Source organism: Microcaecilia unicolor, chromosome 2 (assembly GCF_901765095.1).
Source record: "Microcaecilia unicolor chromosome 2, aMicUni1.1, whole genome shotgun sequence".
NCBI lineage: Eukaryota > Metazoa > Chordata > Amphibia > Gymnophiona > Siphonopidae > Microcaecilia > Microcaecilia unicolor.
The window spans coordinates 233,848,295-233,870,337 of record NC_044032.1 but is presented as its reverse complement, the minus strand read 5'-3'; the positions used below and the strand labels follow the sequence as shown (position 1 = coordinate 233,870,337).

The 22,043-nt window shown below is 42.7% G+C and overlaps 1 protein-coding gene across 2 annotated transcripts in view; it reads left to right on the top strand.

The window, feature by feature from the left end:
- Positions 1–18,621, top strand: part of JAK2 (Janus kinase 2) — a 283,942-nt gene extending 265,321 nt beyond the window's left edge. For both annotated transcript variants that reach the window (XM_030193799.1, XM_030193800.1), the window contains 2 exons: positions 4,088–4,201; positions 17,653–18,621. In XM_030193799.1, coding sequence (XP_030049659.1) covers positions 4,088–4,201; positions 17,653–17,757 — 219 coding nt within the window. In that variant the 3' untranslated portion in view covers positions 17,758–18,621. The remainder of the gene's footprint in view (positions 1–4,087; positions 4,202–17,652) is intronic.
- The last annotated feature ends 3,422 nt before the right edge of the window (positions 18,622–22,043 follow it).

Genomic DNA, 22,043 nt, shown 5'->3' with positions numbered 1-22,043 from the left:
CTGAGGAACTCCATAATTGGGAATCCAAAAGTGAAGAAAACATGCTTGGCTTTAGTGCTCAAGATCAGTTATTAAAAAATTTTTCAAACCAATCGAATACAATCCACCAATGCCAAGATAATTAAGAAAATTTTGCCACTGTGGGTAAAAGGCTGTTTTTGTTTTGTTTTTTAAGAAGTGGTCGTGCGGCAAGTGAAGCACTTGCTGCACAGCCATTTCGGGGGGGGGGGGGGGGAAGAGAGCACTTACCACCCATTGAAGTGGTGGTAAGGGCTTCCGTTCTAACCCGGCGGTGATTACTTCCGAGTAAGCACTGGCATGACAAAAATACAAATATTTTTGTAGCGCTAGAAATGGCACATGCTGGAGGTGGGAACTACCACTGGGCTGCTGCAGTAGCCCAGCGGTATTTCCTGTTTAGTGAGGTGTAAGCCTGCATTTGGCTTACCGCTGCTTAGTAAAAGAGCCCCTTAGGTTTTTAAGTGGATTTTTTTCTGGCCAATAATACCCAGAAGAGCCACAATTTCATTTCATCTCAAAAGCAGCCATATGACCCTCCCCTCCTTCCCCAGGAAAGATCTAGAAAAGTCCCCTCAGAAAAAATAAAATCCCTAAAAAGAATCTTCCCAGCCTTAATCGTTCCTGGTCTTGCAAAAACAGCGTAAGTTTGGGTTCTGTGAAACAGAGTGTGATGAAGGGACTAATTGCTACAGGGGCAGGGCTGGAAGTGCCATTGAGTCTTTGGAGTAAGCTTGGGAAACTTGGGTTCTGCAAAACCCAGACTGAAAAATCCTGATTACATCTATGTATAAACAAAATCAGGATTTTTCAGGACAACTACACCCAAATGTGGCACCCAGAAGCAAATGTAGACAGTTTACAAATATGTATTCTATTATTGGCAGCATACTTGAACATATATATTCATCTGCACAAATTAATAATAGCCATTTTCTGCATGTAACGCATGTTTCATGCATGGAAAATGCTTTCAACTGGGTACTTTCCTCTGATTCAAGGTTTCATATAATTTAGTATTACTGTCCATTTCCCTAGGGCAGTGCTTATCAGTGTTTTTGTGGCCAAGTCCCCATGATTGTTGCTAAATAAAACTGGGTGGATCCCCCCCCTCACTAGTTGCAGAATAATAGTGCACCTATAGAGAGCCCACCCAGGCCATGAGTCCAAATACGGGTTTTGTGATCCCATTTGGGGTCCCAACCTACAGTTTGCAAAGCTTTGCCCCAGGACCATTGCAAAGTGTGAACATTCAAGCCTGAAAAGGCAAGGGTGGGGTGAGGTGGGATGGGATGGGATCTGAAAGCAACTCTTGACCTGGGCACTACTTCATCCAATATCTACCCTGTACCCTCCCTTAAAGGCAAATTGCTGAACTGACACGTTTTCCAATTACATCTAAGTTTTTCTTGTCTTCTTGGACAAACATATTCTAATTCTTACCTGTCTGCATTTTCTGAATTCAAAGGCTAAATTTTCTTAAGGGCACAGGCCCATTTTTATAACATCCTTTTTCTAAGGTAACATTTTGGTTGGCAATCTATGTTGTAGTCATGTTTGAGATGCACATAATCCCAATGGCAACTGCCACGGCAGCGACCCCTTACTCAAGTATCAAAAAGCACAAAGAAAATGTGGCAAAAAGATACAAAATATTTCTCATCCGTTTGGTGTACAAGTTTGATTTAAAAAAAAGAAAGAAACCTTCAAGTACATCTGGATAGATTGCCTATTTAGGTGTTTCATTTGTAAGGTGGAGCATGTTGATATTGTAAGTATCATATCTATGTTATTTGAATGTTTTAATGTGTGTCTGTTAAAATGTTTCATTTGTATTGTGCTGACATGAATGTTATTTGAATTCTTCCATGCTGCCTGTTATGGTAACATTTGTATTTCGCTGACATTTATCATATTTATTTATTTGCTGCATTTGTACCCCACATTTTCCCACCTATTTGCGGGCTCAATGTGGCTTACATTATGTTGCAAAGGCATCACTTTTAACAGAGTAAGAGGTTCGGCATAATGTTACAGATTAACGTGTAAGAATTCAGGTAAGTAGGGACAGTAGAATGATAATACATAACATACAATTGAGAGCAGGTTAAGATATAATAATGATGATAATATGATTAAAAATAATCAAATTAAAGGGATCTGTATAAGTTGGCTCTGGTGTAGATTGGAGTCAAGTCATTAAGGAGGATTCTTTTTGTAAGTCTCTTCGAACAGGTGCGTTGTGTACTGTTTTTATAGCATTCGATAAGTTATTCCATGATTGTATACAGAGGTATGATAAGGTAGATGCGTGTATTGATTTGTATTTAAGTCCTTTGCAATTGGGGAAGTGGAGGTTTAGGAAGGTACGTGATGAACTATTGGTATTTCATGCTGGTAAGTCAATTAGGTCTGACATGTATGATGGGGCATCTCCATGGATGATTTTATGAGTTAATGTACAACTTTTGAATGCAATTTGATCTTTTAGTGGAAGCCAATGTAATTTTTCTCTGAGGGGTTTGGCGCTCTCATGGTAAGTTTTATGTCGAGCTGTACCTGGTGTACACTGCCTTGGGTGAATGTCTTCATAAAGGCAGTTAGTAAAACCTAATAAATAAAAATAAAATATAAATTTTATGCTTGTGACTCAAGATCTCTCTCTCTCTATACTAGTAATTTCATCAGGGAGCCTATCTCATTTCTCAATCTGTCTGACATTTCTGCCTTGATGTCCTACTTGGCACGACCGAGACTGAATTTACTGTATCTTTCCCCCAAACTACTACTTATTTGCCCCCTTTCTCTATTTCTGTGCATAACCCTGTTTACATCCCCCACCATATTTCCGTATGCTTATTCCTTGTCCCATTTCTCCTCCCCCTCCACTACCCCTTCTCCTGTGTTCACCTACCCATTGCTTTTACCTCCCTTCTCCCTTGCTCACCTCTTCCTACCTCTCTCTTTCATTATTCTGCTATACTTATTTTTCTCTATCAGTACTCTGTAATCTCTATTACTATGTAAGCCACATTGAACCTGCTTGGAGTGGGAAAGCGCGGGGTACAAATGTAATAATAAATAAATAAAATCCTCCTGATCACCATGATCTGTAACCTTAGGGTCATATTTGATTCCTCTCCACACATCCACAATATGGCTAAAGCGTGTTGTTTTATTTCTCTATAGAATCACCAAGCTCCATTTCTTTCTTTTGAGACATAGTAGCAAAACCCTTATCCGCACATTTATCATTTCCCACCCAGGCAGCTTCATCCTGCTTCTCTCAGGTCTTCCAGTGGTCTATGCTTGTAGGAGGCTTCATTCATGCTTAAGGCTCCTTCTGTAGCCTTATTTAAATCCAATCTGAAGCCTATCTTTTAGAGGCTGAATTTAATTCTTAACCCTGTTTCTCCTGATTTAGGCCTTATAGCTTTGAACCATTTTTATGATCAATGAAATCCCCAAAGTCTTTTTGTCATGTATGCTGTCTTAACTAGATTGTAAGCTCACCATAGTGGAGGCTCTCATATGTGTTTGTACAGTGCTACATAAATCTAGTAGCTCTGTGCAAATGATAAATAGTTTTAATATTAATCTAAATTCCTTGTGGTTGAACTTTTACAAAAACATGTTTGTTTTTTCTTCCATGTAACATACCATAGTTTGAGAATTGGGTTTTAACATTTTATCCAGCTTGCTGAATGTTTTTCTAAATCTTCACTGCTGTCTGATCAACAGCAAGGGTCTGTTGGAAAGTAGATGAATCTTTACAGAAGGATGCTAACATGTAATACATTTAGTATTTCGATATGCTAGAAGTGTGGGAAATCCCTCTCAAAAAAAGCATTTAACTTTGGTTCATAACAATGTATGCAGCTAGCATTAAAGTTGCTATCAGAAAAAAAATAATCACATCTAGGATAAACTGCTATTTATTAGGTATACTTATCTTGTAAATTAATATATTTGACTGGAACAGCACAGTGAAAATGAACTACTCGTGAACTTGAAAGCAAATAAAAGTCTAATTGATTTGACGTCAGTGTAAGTTGTTTTTATGTTTCAGGAGTTCATGCGTATGATTGGTAATGATAAACAAGGACAGATGATTGTATTTCATTTGATAGAACTTCTAAAGAATAATGGAAGACTGCCTAAACCAGATGGATGTCCTGATGAGGTACTATATACAGATTCAAATATTTGCTTTCTCTTTAAGTCATGGCAGAGCAGAAACATGTATAAAAATTGCATTTAAAATGTGCATGTCTTGTATTCAGCTTTAACAGTTGCAGTGTGTGTTGTTTGAAAGATGAAGCAAAGTCTGGAATAATTGAATAGACTCAAGGTTTTATGTAAACAGCAGCATTAAGATGTATAGATTGCATATATATGTCAGTGGTGATCTCGGCCTATATTTATACATGGAGAGACAGATTTCAAGGGGGCATGATTGGGTGTCCCTTAGGCGAGACACAAATCTACATCTGTATTCCCCATTTTACAAATACATAATTATAAAGAAAAAAGGATCCCTTAGTCTCTGGGCTCTTAGGGGCCCTTTTACTAAGCCGCGTAGGTGCCTACGCACACCCAACGTGCACTAATTCGGAGCTACCACATGACCCATATGAGAATTTCATTTTTTACACATGCCAGAAAATATATTTTATTTTCTGCCACATGGTGAAAATCGGACGATAACTCCGACTTCACGCATAGGCGATTACCACACGGTTAACGCAGTAAACCTTACCACTAAGTCAGTGGCTGATGGTAAGGTCTCAGACCCAAAATGGACGTGCACCATTTTGGTTTTTTGTTTGTTAGTTTTTTTTTTTTTGCCACACGTCCATTTTCAGCAAAAAATTTTAAAAAGCACACCCAAAACACACGCCTACAGTAGCGCAGCCCATTTTTCAGCACACCTTAGTAAAAAGACCCCTTAGTCTCTGGGTTTTTGGGGTCCCTTTTACTAAGCCGCGTAGGCGCCTACGCGTGCCCAACGTGCACCAATTCAGAGCTACTGCCCGGCTACCACATTTTTTACGCACGGCAGAAAAAGTATTTTATTTTCTGGCGCACGGCAAAAATCAGGCAATAACTCCGACTTGAAACACGTAGGCGATTACCACGTGGTTAACGCGATAGACCTTACCACTAAGTCAATGGCTGGCGGTAGGGTCTCAGACCCAAAATGGATGCGCACCATTTTTTTCTTTTTTTGCCACATGTCCATATTCAGCAAAGATTTTTAAAAAGCATTTTTTTCTCCGAGTGCAAGCAGGCTCTAATATTTTTACGTGTGGGTCGTCGTCCGCGATGGCCCAGGAGACTGGAACTTTTCTTCAGAAAAACCTAGAAGTTTGTAGAATGCTTGGTGGTGCGGGCCTGAGCGCACTGCGCATGCGCGAGCTGCTTCCCGCCTGTGACGTGAGCCTGACTAAATCAGTTCTTTTTTCTCCGCTCTGCGAAGGACTTGTGTGTTCCGCTGCTTCTCGTGTGTTTTTGGCCCAGGAGAACGCTTTTTTCGTGTTTTATCGCGCCCTTTTTTCCTTATTTTCTTTTCTTCTTGGTCTAGTTATTCAAAAATAAAAAAAGTTTTAAAATAAAATTTTTCCCCCTTTTTTTTAGTTTTTTCTCAATTTTTAAAAGTTTCCTTTCTTTTTCGTTCCAGCCGCCTTCAGGCCACTCGGCCACGTCCTTTTTCCCCTTTTTTTTGTGCCCTTTTCATTGGCATAATCGAGTCTTTTGATTTCGAGGACGCTATTTTCCCACCCATGTCATCGAAGACTCCCAGCGACTTCAAACGCTGTACTCGCTGCAACCGGACCATCTCGTGTACCGACCCTCACGCGTGGTGCCTCCAATGTCTTGGCCCCGATCATCTTCCAACTGCTTGTAAGCTGTGTAAGTTAATGAAGAAAAGGACCCGGGTGGCTCGAGAGGCTCAGCGCGAGAGACTTTTTGCTGATCGGTCCGGTCCTTCAACATCGGCATCGACATCGGTACCGAGGTCGGCGTCGTCAAGGGAAGCAGCACCGAGAGTTCAGGTAATGGCTGCCGAGAGACCACTTCGAGCTGGGAGCAGCGAGGCATCAAGTGGGTCTCCACCCGTCTCGAGGCCTACTGCTATGCAGGCCCCCCCGGGACCGACCTGAGTCGGACCCGGCCCCCAGGAGATGTGAGGATTTCACGTCCTCCTCATTGGTGCCGAGGAGTGTCGATGACGGGCGTTGAGCGAAGGCGAAGAAGCACTATCATTGATCTCCTTCCAGACATGGTACCGAGAGCTCTGGGGAGCCGAGGGAGTTGGCATTCGAGAAGCATCAGCGCAGGGAGGACTGCTCAACTTCCATTCAGGAGGTGCCGATGCGTCGGTCGTCCTGCAGCCTGGTACCGGCTCTCGAATCCCCTCAGATTCTGGCACCGACTCCTGTATCAGCCCCACAGTCTTTTCCGATGGCAGCTCTCGATGAGCGTATCCGGGCCCTTCTTCCAGAACTTCTGGAAGGATTGCTTCGTCAGACTGCCTCGGTACCAGGGGTGCTTGCGCCTCCCATACCTACTGCAGAGACTGCATCTGGGCCATCACCTGTGAGGAGGTCCCCGCCCTTGGTGACGCTTGCGGTACCGGAGCCGGTTACCACCCGGGTCGACTCCCCCTCAACATCGGCAGAGGAAGCTTTGCCGGAGTCCAGACAGGGGTCGACCTCTCAGCATCCCCCATGAGGTCGTCAATCCTCGAAGTCGAGACAGGCTCGGGTTCAGGCTGCGCTCATGGGGAAAAGAGGAAGACCCCAGCTATTTTTCGGAGGAAGAGTCCTGTGGGCTTCCCTCGGATCCTACTCCACTTATTGAAGTAAGAAAGTCTCCACCTGAGAGTCTTACTTTTTCATCCTTTGTACGGGAAATGTCTAAGGACATTCCATTTCCTATGGAGGTTGTGGATGAGTCCAGGGCTCAGATGCTCGAGTTCCTGGATTATCCTTCTCCACCTGCAGAGGTTGCAACGGCCCCCCTGCACAATACACTCAAGGAGGTGCTGATGCGGAATTGGTCTTGCCCTCTCTCTAATTCAGTTGTTCACAAGAAGTCTGAGTCCCAGTACAGAGTCCATGGAGAGCCTGTAATGGTGAAGGCCCAACTTCCTCACGATTCCATGGTGGTGGACTCTGCTCTCAGAAAAGCCAAGAGTAATAGAGACTATGCCTCGGCGCCCCCAGGCAGAGAGTCTAGGACCTTGGACTCTTTTGGGAGGAGAACATATCAGACCGGAATACTCGCCGCCAAGATCCAAACATAACAGCTTTACACGAGCATTCACTTACGGAACTCGGTGAGGCAACTGTCCAGTTTAGTTGAAGCTCTTCCTCCGGAGCTTGCTGAACCTTTTCACCAGGTGGTCAGGCAGCAGAAAGCGTGTCGTAAATTCCTGGCCAGGGGGAGCCTACGACACTTTTGATGCCGCATCCCTAGTAGCTGCTCAAGGTATAGTGATGCGCAGACTCTCTTGGCTGCATGTCTCTGATCCGGATCAGAAGACCCAGCAGCAAATGGCGGATGTTCCTTGCCGGGGGGATAATCTCTTCAGAGAGAAAATAGAGGATATGGTTGAACAGATGAAAAAACACCATGATGCCATGGATTCTCTCTCCCGCCGGACATCTTCTGCTACTGCCTCCTCATCCAGGAGGTTTTTTGGAGGGAGGAGGAGTGCTCCCTATTCCTATACTAGGCGTAGGTACTCTCCTGCCTCTCGGCAGCCAGTACAGGCTCAGCCTCAGCATGCGCGTTCTCGTCAACGCCGTGCGCCTAAGGCCCCTACGGCTCCCCAGCAAAAGCAAGGGATGAGTTTTTGACTGGCTCCAGTGCAGCATAGCCACAGTCAAAGTGTCCATACCGGGCGACTTGCCTGTCGGGGGTAGGTTGATATTTTTTCACCAAAGGTGGCCTCTTATAACCTCCGACAGGTGGGCTCTTCAAATAGTCTGGTTCGGATACACACTCAATCTGGCATCCAAGCCTCCAAATTGCCCACTGGGAGCTCAATCCTTCAGCTCCCAGCACAAACAGGGACTTGCAGAGGAACTCTCCGCCCTTCTAAAGGCCAATGCGGTCAAGCCCGTTCCACCAGGGCAAGAAGGGCTGGGATTCTATTCCAGGTACTTCCTTGTGCAAAAGAAAACGGGGGATGCGTCCCATCCTAGACCTAAAGGCCATGAACAAATTCCTAGTCCGAGAAAATTTCAGGATGGTTTCCCTAGGCACCCTTCTTCCCATGATTCATAGTAACATAGTAGATGACGGCAGAAAAAGACCTGCACGGTCCATCCAGTCTGCCCAACAAGATAAACTCGTATGTGCTAGGTTTTGTGTATACCTTACCTTGATTTGTACCTGTCTTTTTCAGGGCACAGACCATATAAGTCCGCCCAGTACTATCCGCGCCTCCCAACCACTATCCCCGCCTCCCACCCACCAGCCCCGGCACAGACCGTATAAGTCTGCCCAGCACTAGCCGCGCCTCCCAACCACCGGCTCTGCCACCCATTATAGGCTAAGCTCCTGAGGATTCCTTCCTTCTGAACAGGATTCCTTTATGTTTATCCCATGCATGTTTGAATTCTGTTACCGTTTTCATCTCCACCACCTCCCGCGGGAGGGCATTCCAAGCATCCACCACCCTCTCCGTGAAAAAATACTTCCTGACATTTTTCTTGAGTCTGCCCCCCTTCAATCTCATTTCATGCCCTCTCGTTCTACCGCCTTCCCATCTCCGGAAAAGATTTGTTTGCGGATTAATACCTTTCAAATATTTAAACGTCTGTATCATATCACCCCTGTTTCTCCTTTCCTCCAGGGTATACATGTTCAGGTCAGCAAGTCTCTCCTCATACGTCTTGTAACGCAAATCCCATACCATCCTCGTAGCTTTTCTTTGCACCGCTTCAATTCTTTTTACATCCTTAGCAAGATACGGCCTCCAAAACTGAACACAATACTCCAGGTGGGGCCTCACCAATGACTTGTACAGGGGCATCAACACCTCTTTCCTTCTGCTGGTCACACCTCTCTCTGTACAGCCTAGCAACCTTCTAGCTACGGCCACCGCCTTGTCGCACTGTTTCGTCGCCTTCAGATCCTCAGATACTATCACCCCAAGATCTCTCTCCCCGTCCGTACCCAGCAGACTCTCACCGCCTAACACATACGCCTCTCGTGGATTTCTACTCCCTAGGTGCATCACTTTGCATTTCTTCGCATTGAATTTTAATTGCCAAATCTTAGACCATTCTTCTAACTTTTTCAGATCCTTTTTCATGTTTTCCACTCCCTCCGGGGTGTCCACTGTGTTACAAATCTTAGTATCATCCACAAATATGCAAACTTTACCTTCTAACCTTTCAGCAATGTCACTCACAAATATAATGAACAGAATCGGCCCCAGCACCGATCCCTGAGGCACTCCACTACTCACCTTTCCCTTCTTTGAGCGAACTCCATTCACCACCACCCTCTGGCGCCTGTCCATCAACCAGTTCCTAATCCAGTTCACCACTTCAGGTCCTATCTTTAGCCCATCCAGTTTATTTAAGAGCATCCTGTGGGGAACCGTGTCAAAAGCCTTGCTGAAATCTAAGTAGATTATGTCTATAGCACGTCCACGGTTCAATTCTCCGGTCACCCAATCAAAGAATTCAATGAGATTCGTTTGGCACGATTTCCCTTTGGTAAAACCATGTTGTCTCGGATCTTGCAACTCATTTTCTTCCAGGAAATTCACTATCCTTTCCTTCAGCATCGCTTCCATTACTTTTCCAATAATTGAAGTGAGGCTTACCGGCCTGTAGTTTCCAGCTTCTTCCCTATCACCACTTTTGTGAAGAGGGACCACATCCACCGTTCTCCAATCCCTTGGAACCTCTCCCGTTTCTAAGGATTTATTAAACAAATCTTTAAGAGGACCCGCCAGAACCTCTCTGAGCTCCCTTAATATCCTGGGGTGGATCTCAGCTGGTCCCATGGCTTTGTCCACCTTTAGTTTTTCAAGTTGTTCATACACACTCTCTTCCATGAACAGTGCTATATCCACTCCATTCTCAAATGAACTTTTGCCAGTCCATCGCGGTCCTTCTCCAGGATTTTCTTCAGTAAAAACAGAACGAAAGTATCTATTTAGCAAATTTGCCTTTTCTTCATCATTATCTACTTAGCGGTTCGCAGTATCTTTTAGTCTCACAATTCCCTTTTTAGTCATTCTCCTGTCACTAATATACCTGAAGAAATTTTTGTCACCCCTCTTTACATTTCTAGCCATTTGTTCTTCCGCTCGCGCTTTCGCCAGGCGTATCTCTCTCTTGGCTTCTTTCAGTTTCCTCCGGTATTCCTCCCCATGTTCCTCGTCTTGAGTTTTTCTGTATTTCTGGAATGCCAACTCTTTAGCCTTTATTTTCTCAGCCACTTGCTTGGAGAACCATATCGGTTTCCTTTTTCTCTTGCTTTTATTTACTTTCCTTACATAAAGGTTTGTGGCCCTATTTATAGCTTATTTCAGCCTGGACCACTGTCCTTCCACTTCTCGTACGTCCTCCCAGCCCATCAGCTCCTTCCTTAGGTGTTCCCCCATTTTACTAAAGTCAGCATGCTTGAAATCCAAGACTTTGAGTTTTGAGTGGCCGCCCTCCTCTTCAGCTGTCATATCAAACCAAACTGTTTGATGGTCACTGCCGTCCAGGTGGGCACCCACTCGGACATTTGACACGCTACCCCCATTTGTGAGCACCAGATCCAGCGTCGCTCCCTCCCTCGTGGGTTCCATGACCATTTGTCTGAGCAGAGCACTTTGGAAAGCATCCACAATCTCTCTACTTCTTTCCGATTCCACAGACGGAACCTTCCAATCTACATCTGGCAGATTGAAATCTCCCAGCAACAGCACCTCTCTTTTCTTTCCTAACTTTTGAATATCTGCGATCAGGTCTTTATCTAATTCTTCCAATTGTGTCGGAGGTCTGTAGACAACACCCACGTGGACAGAGGTTCTATCATCTCTTTTTAAGGTGATCCATATCGCTTCTTCCTTACCCCAGGTCCCTGTCATTTCGGTCGCCATGATATCGTTTCTCACATATAGAGCTACTCCTCCACCTTTACGACCCTCTCTATCCTTCCCAAGAAAACGATTGGCTATGCTCTCTGAACTTAAAGGATGCCTATACTCACATCTCAGTACTCCCAGCTCACAGGAAGTACCTTCGATTTCAACTGGGAACTCAGCACTTTCAGTACTGTGTACTACTACTACGATTTCAACTGGGAACTCAGCACTTTCAGTACTGTGTACTACTACTACTTATACTACCCTTTGGTCTCGCATCTGTGCCCAGGGTCTTTACAAAGTGCTTGGCAGTTGTCGCAGCATTGCTACACAGACTGGGAGTGCATGTGTTCCCTTATCTCAACGATTGGCTGGTGAAGAACACCTCAGAGGCAGGAGCTCTACAGTCCATGCAGATGACTATTCAACTCTTGGAGCTACTCAGGTTTATAATAAATTATCCAAAGTCCCATCTTGTTCCAGTACAGAAATTGGAGTTCTTTGCAGCTCTGTTGGACACACCGACGTCTCGAGCTTATCCTCTCCAGGCAAGGGCAGACAACCTTCTGGCCCTAGTGTCCTTGGCTTGGGCGTCTCAACAGATCACAGCTTGGCAGATGTTGAGACTTTTAGGGCACATGGCCTCCACAGTTCATGTAACTCCCATGGCACGTCAACATATGAGATCAGCTCAATGGACCCTAGCTTCCCAGTGGTGCCAGACCACAGGGGATCTGGAGGATATCATCCATCTCTCCACCAATTTTTGCAGTTCCCTTCATTGGTAGACCATTCGATCCACTCTGACCTTAGGACGTCCATTTCAAATTCCTCAACCACAGAAAGTGCTGACCACGGATGCTTCCCTCCTAGGGTGGGGAGCTCATGTAGATGGGCTTCACACTCAGGGAGCTTGGTCCTTTCAGGAGAAGGATTTTCAGATCAACTTCCTGGAATTATGAGCGATCTGGAATGCACTCAAGGCTTTCAGAGATCGGTTGTCCAACCAGATCATCCTAATTCAGACAGGCAATCAGGTTGCTATGTATTACACCAACAAGCAGGGGGGTACCAGATCTTGCCCTCTGTGTCAGGAAGCCGTCAAGATGTGGCTTTGGGCTCGCCCTTACAGCATGTTTCTCCAAGCCAAATATCTGGCAGGCGTAAACAACAGTCTGGCTGACAGGTTGAGCAGGATAATGCTACCCCATGAGTGGTCTCTGAACATGGACGTTGTCCGCAAGATCTTCCGAGCATGGGGGCACCCCCTCGGTAGATCTTTTTGCCACTCAGGTCAGTCACAAAGTCCCTCAATTCTGTTCCAGACTTCAGGCCCATGACAGACTAGCGTCAGATGCCTTTCTCCTACATTGGGGGACAGGCCTTTTGTATGCGTATCCTCTCATACTTCTAGTAGGGAAAACTCTGCTGAAACTCAGGCAAGTTCATGGAACCATGATTCTGATAGCGCCTTTCTGGCCCCATGAGATCTGGTTTCCTCTTCTTCTGGAGTTGTCCTCCGAAGAACCGTGGAGATTGGAGTGTTTTCCAACCCTCATCACTCAGAACGAGGGGGTCACTTCTACATCCCAACCTCCAGTCCCTGGCTCTCACGGCCTTGATGTTGAGAACTTAGAAGTTGCCTCTTTGGGTCTTTCACAGGGTGTCTCCCAAATCTTGCTTGCTTCCAGGAAAGATTCCACGAAAAAGTGTTATTCTTTTAAATGGAGGAGGTTTGCCGTCTGGTGTGACAGCAAGGCCCTAGATCCTTTTTCTTGTCCTACACGGACCCTGCTTGAATACCTTCTACATTTATCAGAGTCTGGTCTTAAGACCAACTCCGTAAGAGTTCACCTTAGTGCAATTAGTGCTTATCATCAACTTGTAGAAGGTCAGCCTATCTCTGGACAGCCTTTAGTTGTTCACTTCATGAGAGGTTTGCTTTTGTCAAAGCCCCTGTCAAACCTCCACCAGTGTCATGGGATCTCAACGTCGTTCTCACCCAGTTGATGAAAGCTCCTTTTGAGCCACTGAATTCCTGCCATCTGACGTACTTGACCTGGAAGGTCATTTTCTTGGTGGCGGTTACTTCAGCTCGTAGAGTCAGTGTGCTCCAAGCCCTGGTAGTCCATGCTCCTTATATCACGTTTCATCATAACAGAGTAGTCCTCCTCACTCACCCTAAGTTCTTGCCAAAGGTGGTGTTGGAGTTCCATCTGAACCAGTCAATTGTCTTGCCAACATTTTTCCCCGTCCACATACCCGCCCTGGTGAGGACAAGTTGCACACCTTGGACTGTAAGAGAGCATTGGCCTTTTATGTGGAGCGGACAAAGCCCTATCGACAGTCCACCCAGCTGTTTGTTTCTTTTAATCCCAACAGGATGGGAGTTGCCATTGGAAAACGCACCCTCTCCAATTGACTAGCAGATTGCATTTCCTTCACTTATGCCCAAGCTGGGCTGACTTTAGAGGGCCATGGCACGGCTCACAATGTTAGAGCCATGGCTGCGTCAGTGACTCACTTAAAGTCAGCCTCCATTGAAGAGATTTGCAAAGCTGCAACGTGGTCATCTGTCCACACATTCACATCTCACTACTGCATTCAGCAAGATACCCGACTTGACAGTCGGTTTGGGCAGTCGGTGCTGCAGAATCTGTTCGGGGTTTAGAATCCAACTCCACCCTCCTAGGCCCATTTCTGTTTTGTTCCAGGCTACACTCTCACCTAGTTGAATTTATTTTCAGGTCAATTTTTGTTATGTCCTCGCCGTTGTGAGGCCCAATTGGGAATGTTCTTTGTTTTGACTGAGCCTGGGGGCTAGGGATACCCCACATGTAAGAATATTAGAGCCTGCTTGTACTCGGACAAAATGGAGATACATACCTGTAGCAGGTATTCTCCGAGGACAGCAGGTTCAATATTTTTACAACCCTCCCTCCTCCCCTTTGGAGTTGACTTCATTTACCTTGTTTGCTTTCTATTTAACTGATTTAGTCAGGCTCGCGCCACGGGCGGAAAGCAGCTCGCGCATGCACGGTGTGCTCGGGCCTGCGCAACCGAACATTCTACAAACATCTAGGTTTTTCTGAAGAAAAGTTCCGGTCTCCTGGGCCGTCATGGATGACGACCCACACGTAAGAATATTGAGCCTGCTGTCCTCGGAGAATACCTGCTACAGGTGTGTATCTTCATTTTACAGGCACGCTGAAAAATGGTTCTGCGTGTGCCCAAAACCCGCACCTACACTACCGCAGGCCATTTTCAGTGCACTTTAGTAAAAGGACCCCTTGATGTTTTTGCTGCTACCCTATTGGTAAATGGAGTGCTTTCTTGCTCATTTGTTATCCACCAGGGGACTCATCAGGGCTGCCCCCTTTCGCCCCTGTTATTTGTTTTGATTTTGGAACCCTTATTGAGTAGTATTCACCAACATCTGGATATGCATGGGGTCAAACTCGGTGTTGAAACCATTGCATATGCAGATGACATCTTTCTTTTTTTGACCAAACCCTTTGACTCTGTCCCCACTCTTCTTCAACTTTTTGAGGACTTTGGAGAGGAGGCGGGATTCAAGCTCAGTATCATAAAACAGTGGCCATACCAATTAATGTTGCTAGGGAAGCCTTTGCTAAGGCGCAATTTCGCTTTCGGTGGGGTGGGGACTCTACTAGATATCTGAGGATTCACCTGCCTGATTCATTGAACAAGTTATATGAGATCAGTATTAAACTCCTCTTACTTTTTACTACAACCCTACTGACCAATTAGTCTTCACTGCCTTTGTCCCTCCTGGGTCATTTGGCACTTTTTCGCATGGTCATCCTGCCATAATGGCTTTGTTTTTCTTGCTATTCCGTTAATATTGCACAGGGCGGACAAATTGCATCTTCAACGATTGGTTCAGAAATTTCTGTAGAAGGGTCATAAAGCTAGTTTTATTTATAAACATTTAACTTATGCGTCTCAACATGGAGGCGCACCATTTTGGTGCAGTGAATGAGCCAGGATGCTCCAACTTTGATGCAGTTGCTCAATTTGGTTTATGCCCTGCTGATATTTGAGTTCCACAGGGTGTGCTGGGACCATCCGGGGTCCCTGGAAGAAATTTCAGCTGTTTTGGGAGCCTTTTTGGACTGTCATGCCACAGAGTTTGGAATTTGACCCAGAACTGTTGATATTGCTTGGACACACCCTTCAGGTGTTCTATAGACTTGGATATGAAACCACCAGGCCTAGATGTGTTCTGTTGAATTCTGCAGGGAGGGGGTTGGGGGAAGGGAGGTTGTGTTGTATTACTTCTAAAAATTACATGTTCTTCTACTTCATTAATAAATGTGATTTTTATTTTTAAAGTGTTTCCCTCTGCTCTGCCCTTATCTTTTTTTTTTTTTTTTACTTCAGTCTGCCATCAGAAAACTGATTATGAAAGGGTAGTATAACAAACTGCGTAGTAAACGTAAGCAAGCAAACATGTTCATAAGTGTGATGAACATCTTTGCGTTGGATTGAAGCATGTCCCAAATGGCATTACATATATACGTTTTACTTACATTTTTTTATTTTTATTTATTTGTACATTTCCACAAAGTCAGGACAATTTTATATGAAGCCATTCTAAACAGTCATATATGGATGTACATGGCTTTTAACATTATTCCTCAAATCATGTCAAAAGAAATATATTAAAATCAACAAAAGTAGGGATGGTCCATAGGTTTCCACAGAAAAGAGGAGGCACTAGAGGTAAAGGCACCAATAGTGCTTTAATAAAAATCCACAAAAGAAGACTATTCCACTAGATGATAGACAAACAATATCAGTCCAATTGCTGTAAAATTCCATCAAAGACTAATACATTCATACATACAAGAACTGACACAGATCTGTGTTTCGGCACAAATACCTGCTTCAGGGGCCACTAAATGAAAACAAAAAAATATAAATAAATTATAAACTTTAGAATTAAAAATTATATATAGAAAAGCAGTAATAAAAACAGTACATTTAAAATCTATAAAAGCAGAACAAGAGAAATTTCACTGTATATGGAATATACGTATATAGGAAATTAACGATACATCAACTGAGTGTTAGCACATAATTAGTAATGTACAGAGGTGAATCCACAACATGCTATCCATAAAATTCATAATGATGCGTAAAAATTTCTAAAAAAAAATATGCGATTTACAAACATAAACCATCTTAAGTAGAGAGGTGTGGTAGCCGTGTTAGTCTACTCTTAAATGTTATCAATAGAAATCAAACAAAATAAAACATGGGAAAGAAAATAAGATGATACCTTTTTTATTGGACATAACTTAATACATTTCTTGATTAGCTTTCGAAGGTTGCCCTTCGCCAGGGCAACCTTCGAAAGCTAATCAAGAAATGTATTAAGTTATGTCCAATAAAAGAGAGTATCATCTTATTTTCTTTTCCATGTTTTATTTTGTTTGATTTCTATTGATAACCAAACATAAACCATAACCACAAGCAGAACAAGAGAAATTTCACTGTATATGGAATATACGTATATAGGAAATTAACGATACATCAACTGAGTGTTAGCACATAATTAGTAATGTACAGAGGTGAATCCACAACATGCTATCCATAAAATTCATAATGATGTGTAAAAATTTCTAAAAATATATGCGATTTACAAACAAAAACCATAACCACATGTGTATAGACTCGAAACTTGAGAAAATGTCACAATAGCAGATGAATATATCACAAAAAAGGATTTTAGAGAGTATAGTTACTATATAAACTCAAAACATACCTCTCACATGCTGGCATAAGGTATTTTTATGTTGTAAATGACTATTATTCTGTGAAGTGCATCTAGACAATTTGTTAAATTCAACCATTTCTTTTAAAGAAAAGGGGGAGAAAAGCCTCAGCATTCGGCCCAACCAACTACCCAGAGAAACGTTGCAAACAACATGGGTGGAGGAAAATCAACGGGCTGTTGTATCTTCACGGGCTCAAAAAAAAAAAAAACCTTATATTTCAAAGTGTATGATATAGAAATGCTGATTTTATAAAACTGACTTAAAGTGGATCCCCAAAATAAGTGAAAAAAGATTATTTAAACTTAGCTCATTTTTCAAATCGAGCAGGCAATGAATGTGCAAGTGGTCAGTCCGTCACACTGACTTTGGCCAGAGTTTCGCAATAAGCTGTCTCAGGGCATGAAGAACCACTAGTATTAGGCACACTTAGCCTTGTTGTAATGGGATCAACAGATTAAACCATAAGAATAAAAACACATTCCTGAACTGTATATATTTCCACCATAATCCACTAGTTAATACTTGTATTTCACATTGTTACTTTTGATGGTTATATAGTGGAGAGTTATTGCTATTGCCAGCCATAAAACCTTTCTGCAACACATCCCATTTGTCTTGGTGAGTAATGGATGGTTCTAACACTGGTGCCTTCTTCTTTTCTCTCCATTTAAATGCCATTAAACTATATCAAGCCACCTTGTTTTAATTATTTTCTCTTTTCTGCAGATTTATTCCGTTATGTCAGAATGTTGGAACAATAACATAAGCCTCCGCCCATCATTCAAGGACCTTGCTTTGAGAGTTGATCGCACAAGGGACAGTATGGGTTGACGAGAGAATTTCTGAAGGACGATTGGCATGTACAAAACATTTTTCACCTTCAGACTGAGGCTTTTGTTCGTACACAGACAAACCGTGGACTGAACCCTGTGTGATTAAAAAAAGAAAAAAAACTCCTTTCCATGAATTCAAAACTGAGGGTGGTGTTCTGGTGACTTGTGATAAGCTTGTTACTCCAAGGATATGCAGAGGAAGTGGTCTAAGAGACTAAAGAAATAGTTTGATAACCAGGAGAGTGACGCTGAATGTGAGCAGTCAGTACAACCATTTATAGCCTTACTAGGCCAACATTAAAAGAATGACTTTTATTAAGTCTGAAACATTTTTATAGATAACCACAACAAAAATGTTGTATATTTTCTTGCTGATATTCCTAGAGCATGTTTGTACAGTCTTATCACAGTGAATGTATAAATAACTTTGCATCATGTATAAATAACTTGGTATCAAGTATGTTTTACAAGGGATTTTATGTGATATATAGATATATCTATTCCTGTACAGATAGATACAGATAGACCTACAGAGAGAGATGTATAGATACTTTGTCCATTTTACACAATAACTTCACTTTGAAACAGAGATTTATGATCCTAAAGCTGCTTTGGTGAGCCTTTTTAAAGAGGTCATTGGCCAGCAAACAGCAATATAACTAGTGTGTAAATTTGCATCTTTCATGGGTTGTAAATATTTTGTAAGAGAAAGGGATCAAATGCTGAACTTTATTTTGTAAAGCTCCTGTTTCCCCTGAAGAATGTGTTTTGATGTAGAACAAATGTAAAAGGCATAGCACAATCTATTTTCCTACTTTGTTTCCATGTGCCTGTTAGTGTTAATAAATTGAAGGTCCCTCTATATATGTTTTATAAAAATGTAGTTTGCAGGTGTGCTTGAAGCTTTCACATGCAACCATATGGCTAAAAAAGTTTTAATTCTGGAACCTCTAATATGCAGAGGTCTTCCAAAGGCATACATAACTTGTTATGGAACAAGTTATTGTATCTTTTTTTCTGCAGTTCTCTTCATTATCTGTAATCGTGGAAACCAACATTTTTAACTGCTGTGTAAATTGAGAGCATACACAGCTATTGAACCTGAACATTGTTTCAGCAGCATAAACTACAGTATTTTCTGTTATGATCATCTGATTAACTGAATTTAACTATAACTTGAGTAGATTACAGTTCTGTTTTCTTTAAAGTTTTAATTGTTCTGCTGTTTCGACTAAACATATGTTTAGGTGTCGAGGAGGGACATAATCGAACGGGGGCGCCCAAGTTTTCCTGAGGACGTCCTCGCAGAACATCCCGGCGAAGGGACGGGGAAACCCGTATTATCGAAACAAGATGGGCATCCATCTTTCGTTTCGATAATACGGTCGGGGACACCCAAATCTCAACATTTAGGTCAACCTTAGAGATGGTCATCCCCGGTTTTCGGCAATAATGGAAACCGAGGACGCCCATCTCAGAAACGACCAAATCCAAGCCCTTTGTTCATGGAAAGAGCCAGCATTCGTAATGCACTGGTCCCCTTGACATGCCAGGACACCAACCAGGCACCCTAGGAGGCACTGCAGTGGACTTCAGAAATTGCTCCCAGATGCATAGCTCCCTTACCTTGGGTGCTGAGCCCCCCCCAAACCCACTCTCCACAACTGTACAACACTACCATAGCCCTAAGGGGTGAAGGGGGGCACCTATATGTGGGTACAGTGGGTTTGTGGTGGGTTTTGAAGGGCTCACATTTACCACCACAAGTGTAACAGGTGGGGGATGGATGGACCTGGGTCCACCTGCCTGAAGTGCACTGCACCCACTAAAACTGCTCCAGGGACCTGCATTTTGCTGTCAGGGAGCTGGGTATGATATTTGAGGCTGGCAAAAAATATTTAAAAAGTTTTTTTTTTTTTTTTTTTTTTTTTGTTATGTTTTTAGGATGGGAGGGGGTTAGTGACCATTGGGGGAGTAAGGGGAGGTCATCCCCGATTCCCTCCGGCTGGTCAGTTTGGGCACCTTTTTGAGGCTTGGTCGCAAGAAAAAATGGACCAAGTAAAGTGGGCCAAGTGCTTGTCAGGGACGCCCTTCTTTTTTCCATTATTGACCGAGGACGCCCATGTGTTAAGCAAGCCCCAGTCCCGCATTCGCTATGCTTCCGACACGCCCCTGGGAACTTTGGTCGTCCCCGCGATGGAAAGCAGTTGAGGACGCCCAAAATCGACTTTCGATTATGCCAATTTGGGCGACCCTGGGAGAAGGACACCCATCTCCCGATTTGTGTCGATAGATGGGCGCCCTACTCTTTCGAAAATAAGCTTGAAAGTGTAATTGTGAAGTGTGATTCCGCCTCGAAAATAACTATACCACCCAAACCCCAAATAATGAAGCATGCTTGTATAACTGGTGACCAGGACCAATAAGTGTGAAGTGCAATAGAATTTCAGCTTCCACAATTTAAGTCTGCAAGAAATGTCTAAACAAACCCATAATTTGTATGAACATTTGTATTGACCCTGCTGATGTCAGGATGTATTTTAATGCCATTTCTTTGTAACAAGCCGAATTGCCACATCAGTTATCTGATAGTTTATTCTGTTACTTAAGATTGGGGATCTGGTAAAATGAAATAATTTTTTTGCCAAATTTAAAATATACATCAAAAACCATATTTACAAATTGAAAACTTTTATTTAGAACAAAATGTTTGACAGCTCAACTGAGAGGGCAAACTTTGGAAGAACAGAGAGACCTGCTTTCATTATTTTATAAGACAAACAAAATTTTCTTTTGCAGTTGATGGCAATTTAGCAACATTTGTCCAAAACTTGGATAGGGCATTGTAAGAATAAGTAGCTTAAAAAAAAAAAAAGTGGAGGAAAAATTTAAGTAACAGCCAGTGTATATGATTTATAGATATTAAACACACATGCACCCAAACAATAGGGAAGTACCTCAGCAAAAATATTTGTTTAATGCTCAGTTTTTAGGTCTTTGTATGGTGCCAGTATGAAAACAGTTTTGTGCCGCTAATACCAGTGTATATTACCTTTTAATGTTTCATGCCTTGGTTGTCACAAAGATCCAACGCTTATACAACTGCTTTAAAAAAAATTGATAATATATTTTTACAGCCTGTGATCTATGTGGTTTCTTTTTTCCTGGTATGATGCTGGTTAGATCAAGGTCTTAAACTATATTTTTCTATGATGATTTAAAGAAGTTAGCTTAGAGAAGACACTGCAGTTGATTTAACTGTATTTTTTTTTCTTGTAACAAGGAATTTGATGCTTAATAAGGAATGCGTTTTAGTATTAGGTCCCCATTGTTGTTAGAATATAACATTGCCAAAAGTCTAGAATTAGTATAGTTGATCTAAAATTTGATTTCCCGATGAATAAAGAAAAATACGGTAAAAGCCTTATCACTGAACTATCTGTAATGTTCGGGTGACTGGCATCTTTCACAGGTAGCACCTTTAACAGAGTGGATGGATTGGTGACTGAATCAGGTTTTCTCTACTCTGCCTTCTCCATTCTGAGGTCACCCCCTCCTCTCCTATTTCCTACAGGGGATAGGAGGGGAGGGAAAATGTCAGAAGGGGAAAGGATGGATTAGGAAGCAGAGTAACTCTTCCCTGTTTTGATCTGTCCACTCCAGCATTACCCCCTCCCCTCCCCTCTTGTTCAGTGCAGGCTGCTGGCTGTGAGTACAGGCTGAAGCAGGAAGCAGAGTGTTGGTACTAGCTAAACCCCATGTATGCTGGATAATGGGGATTTTATGGCATAGAACCTAATTTTTGTTTACATATAATAAAAAAAATCTCAGGGATATATATCATGCAATTAAGATCTTCCATTTTAATATTTTTCCAAATGAATCAGAAATCCTTTTGCTTGCTCTCCAAATAATTTTGTAGCAGTATTAACATTCTAGAGGATGAAGAAATTCTTACATTATGAATATTTTTTTTAGATGCTTTTTCAAAACTTTTTTTGTTGTTGGTTGAATGTTTCCCCCTGCATTTTGTGTTTTGTGTTTTGTATTTGTATTACACTCTGAATTTTCTGTAAAGATACATTTTTGCATGAAATCTGTTGTAAACTGGTGGACAAAAAGTTCAGTATGTTTTGGTTCTTGCTTCATGGCAAACAGAAATAGCATTGTAACTATCTGATTTTATATTTGCGTTTAAAAAAAAAAACACAAATGGAATGACACCGCCATATTTGCTGCTACTTCCTAATGCTTACTAACATGTAATTAATGCACTTTAGTAGA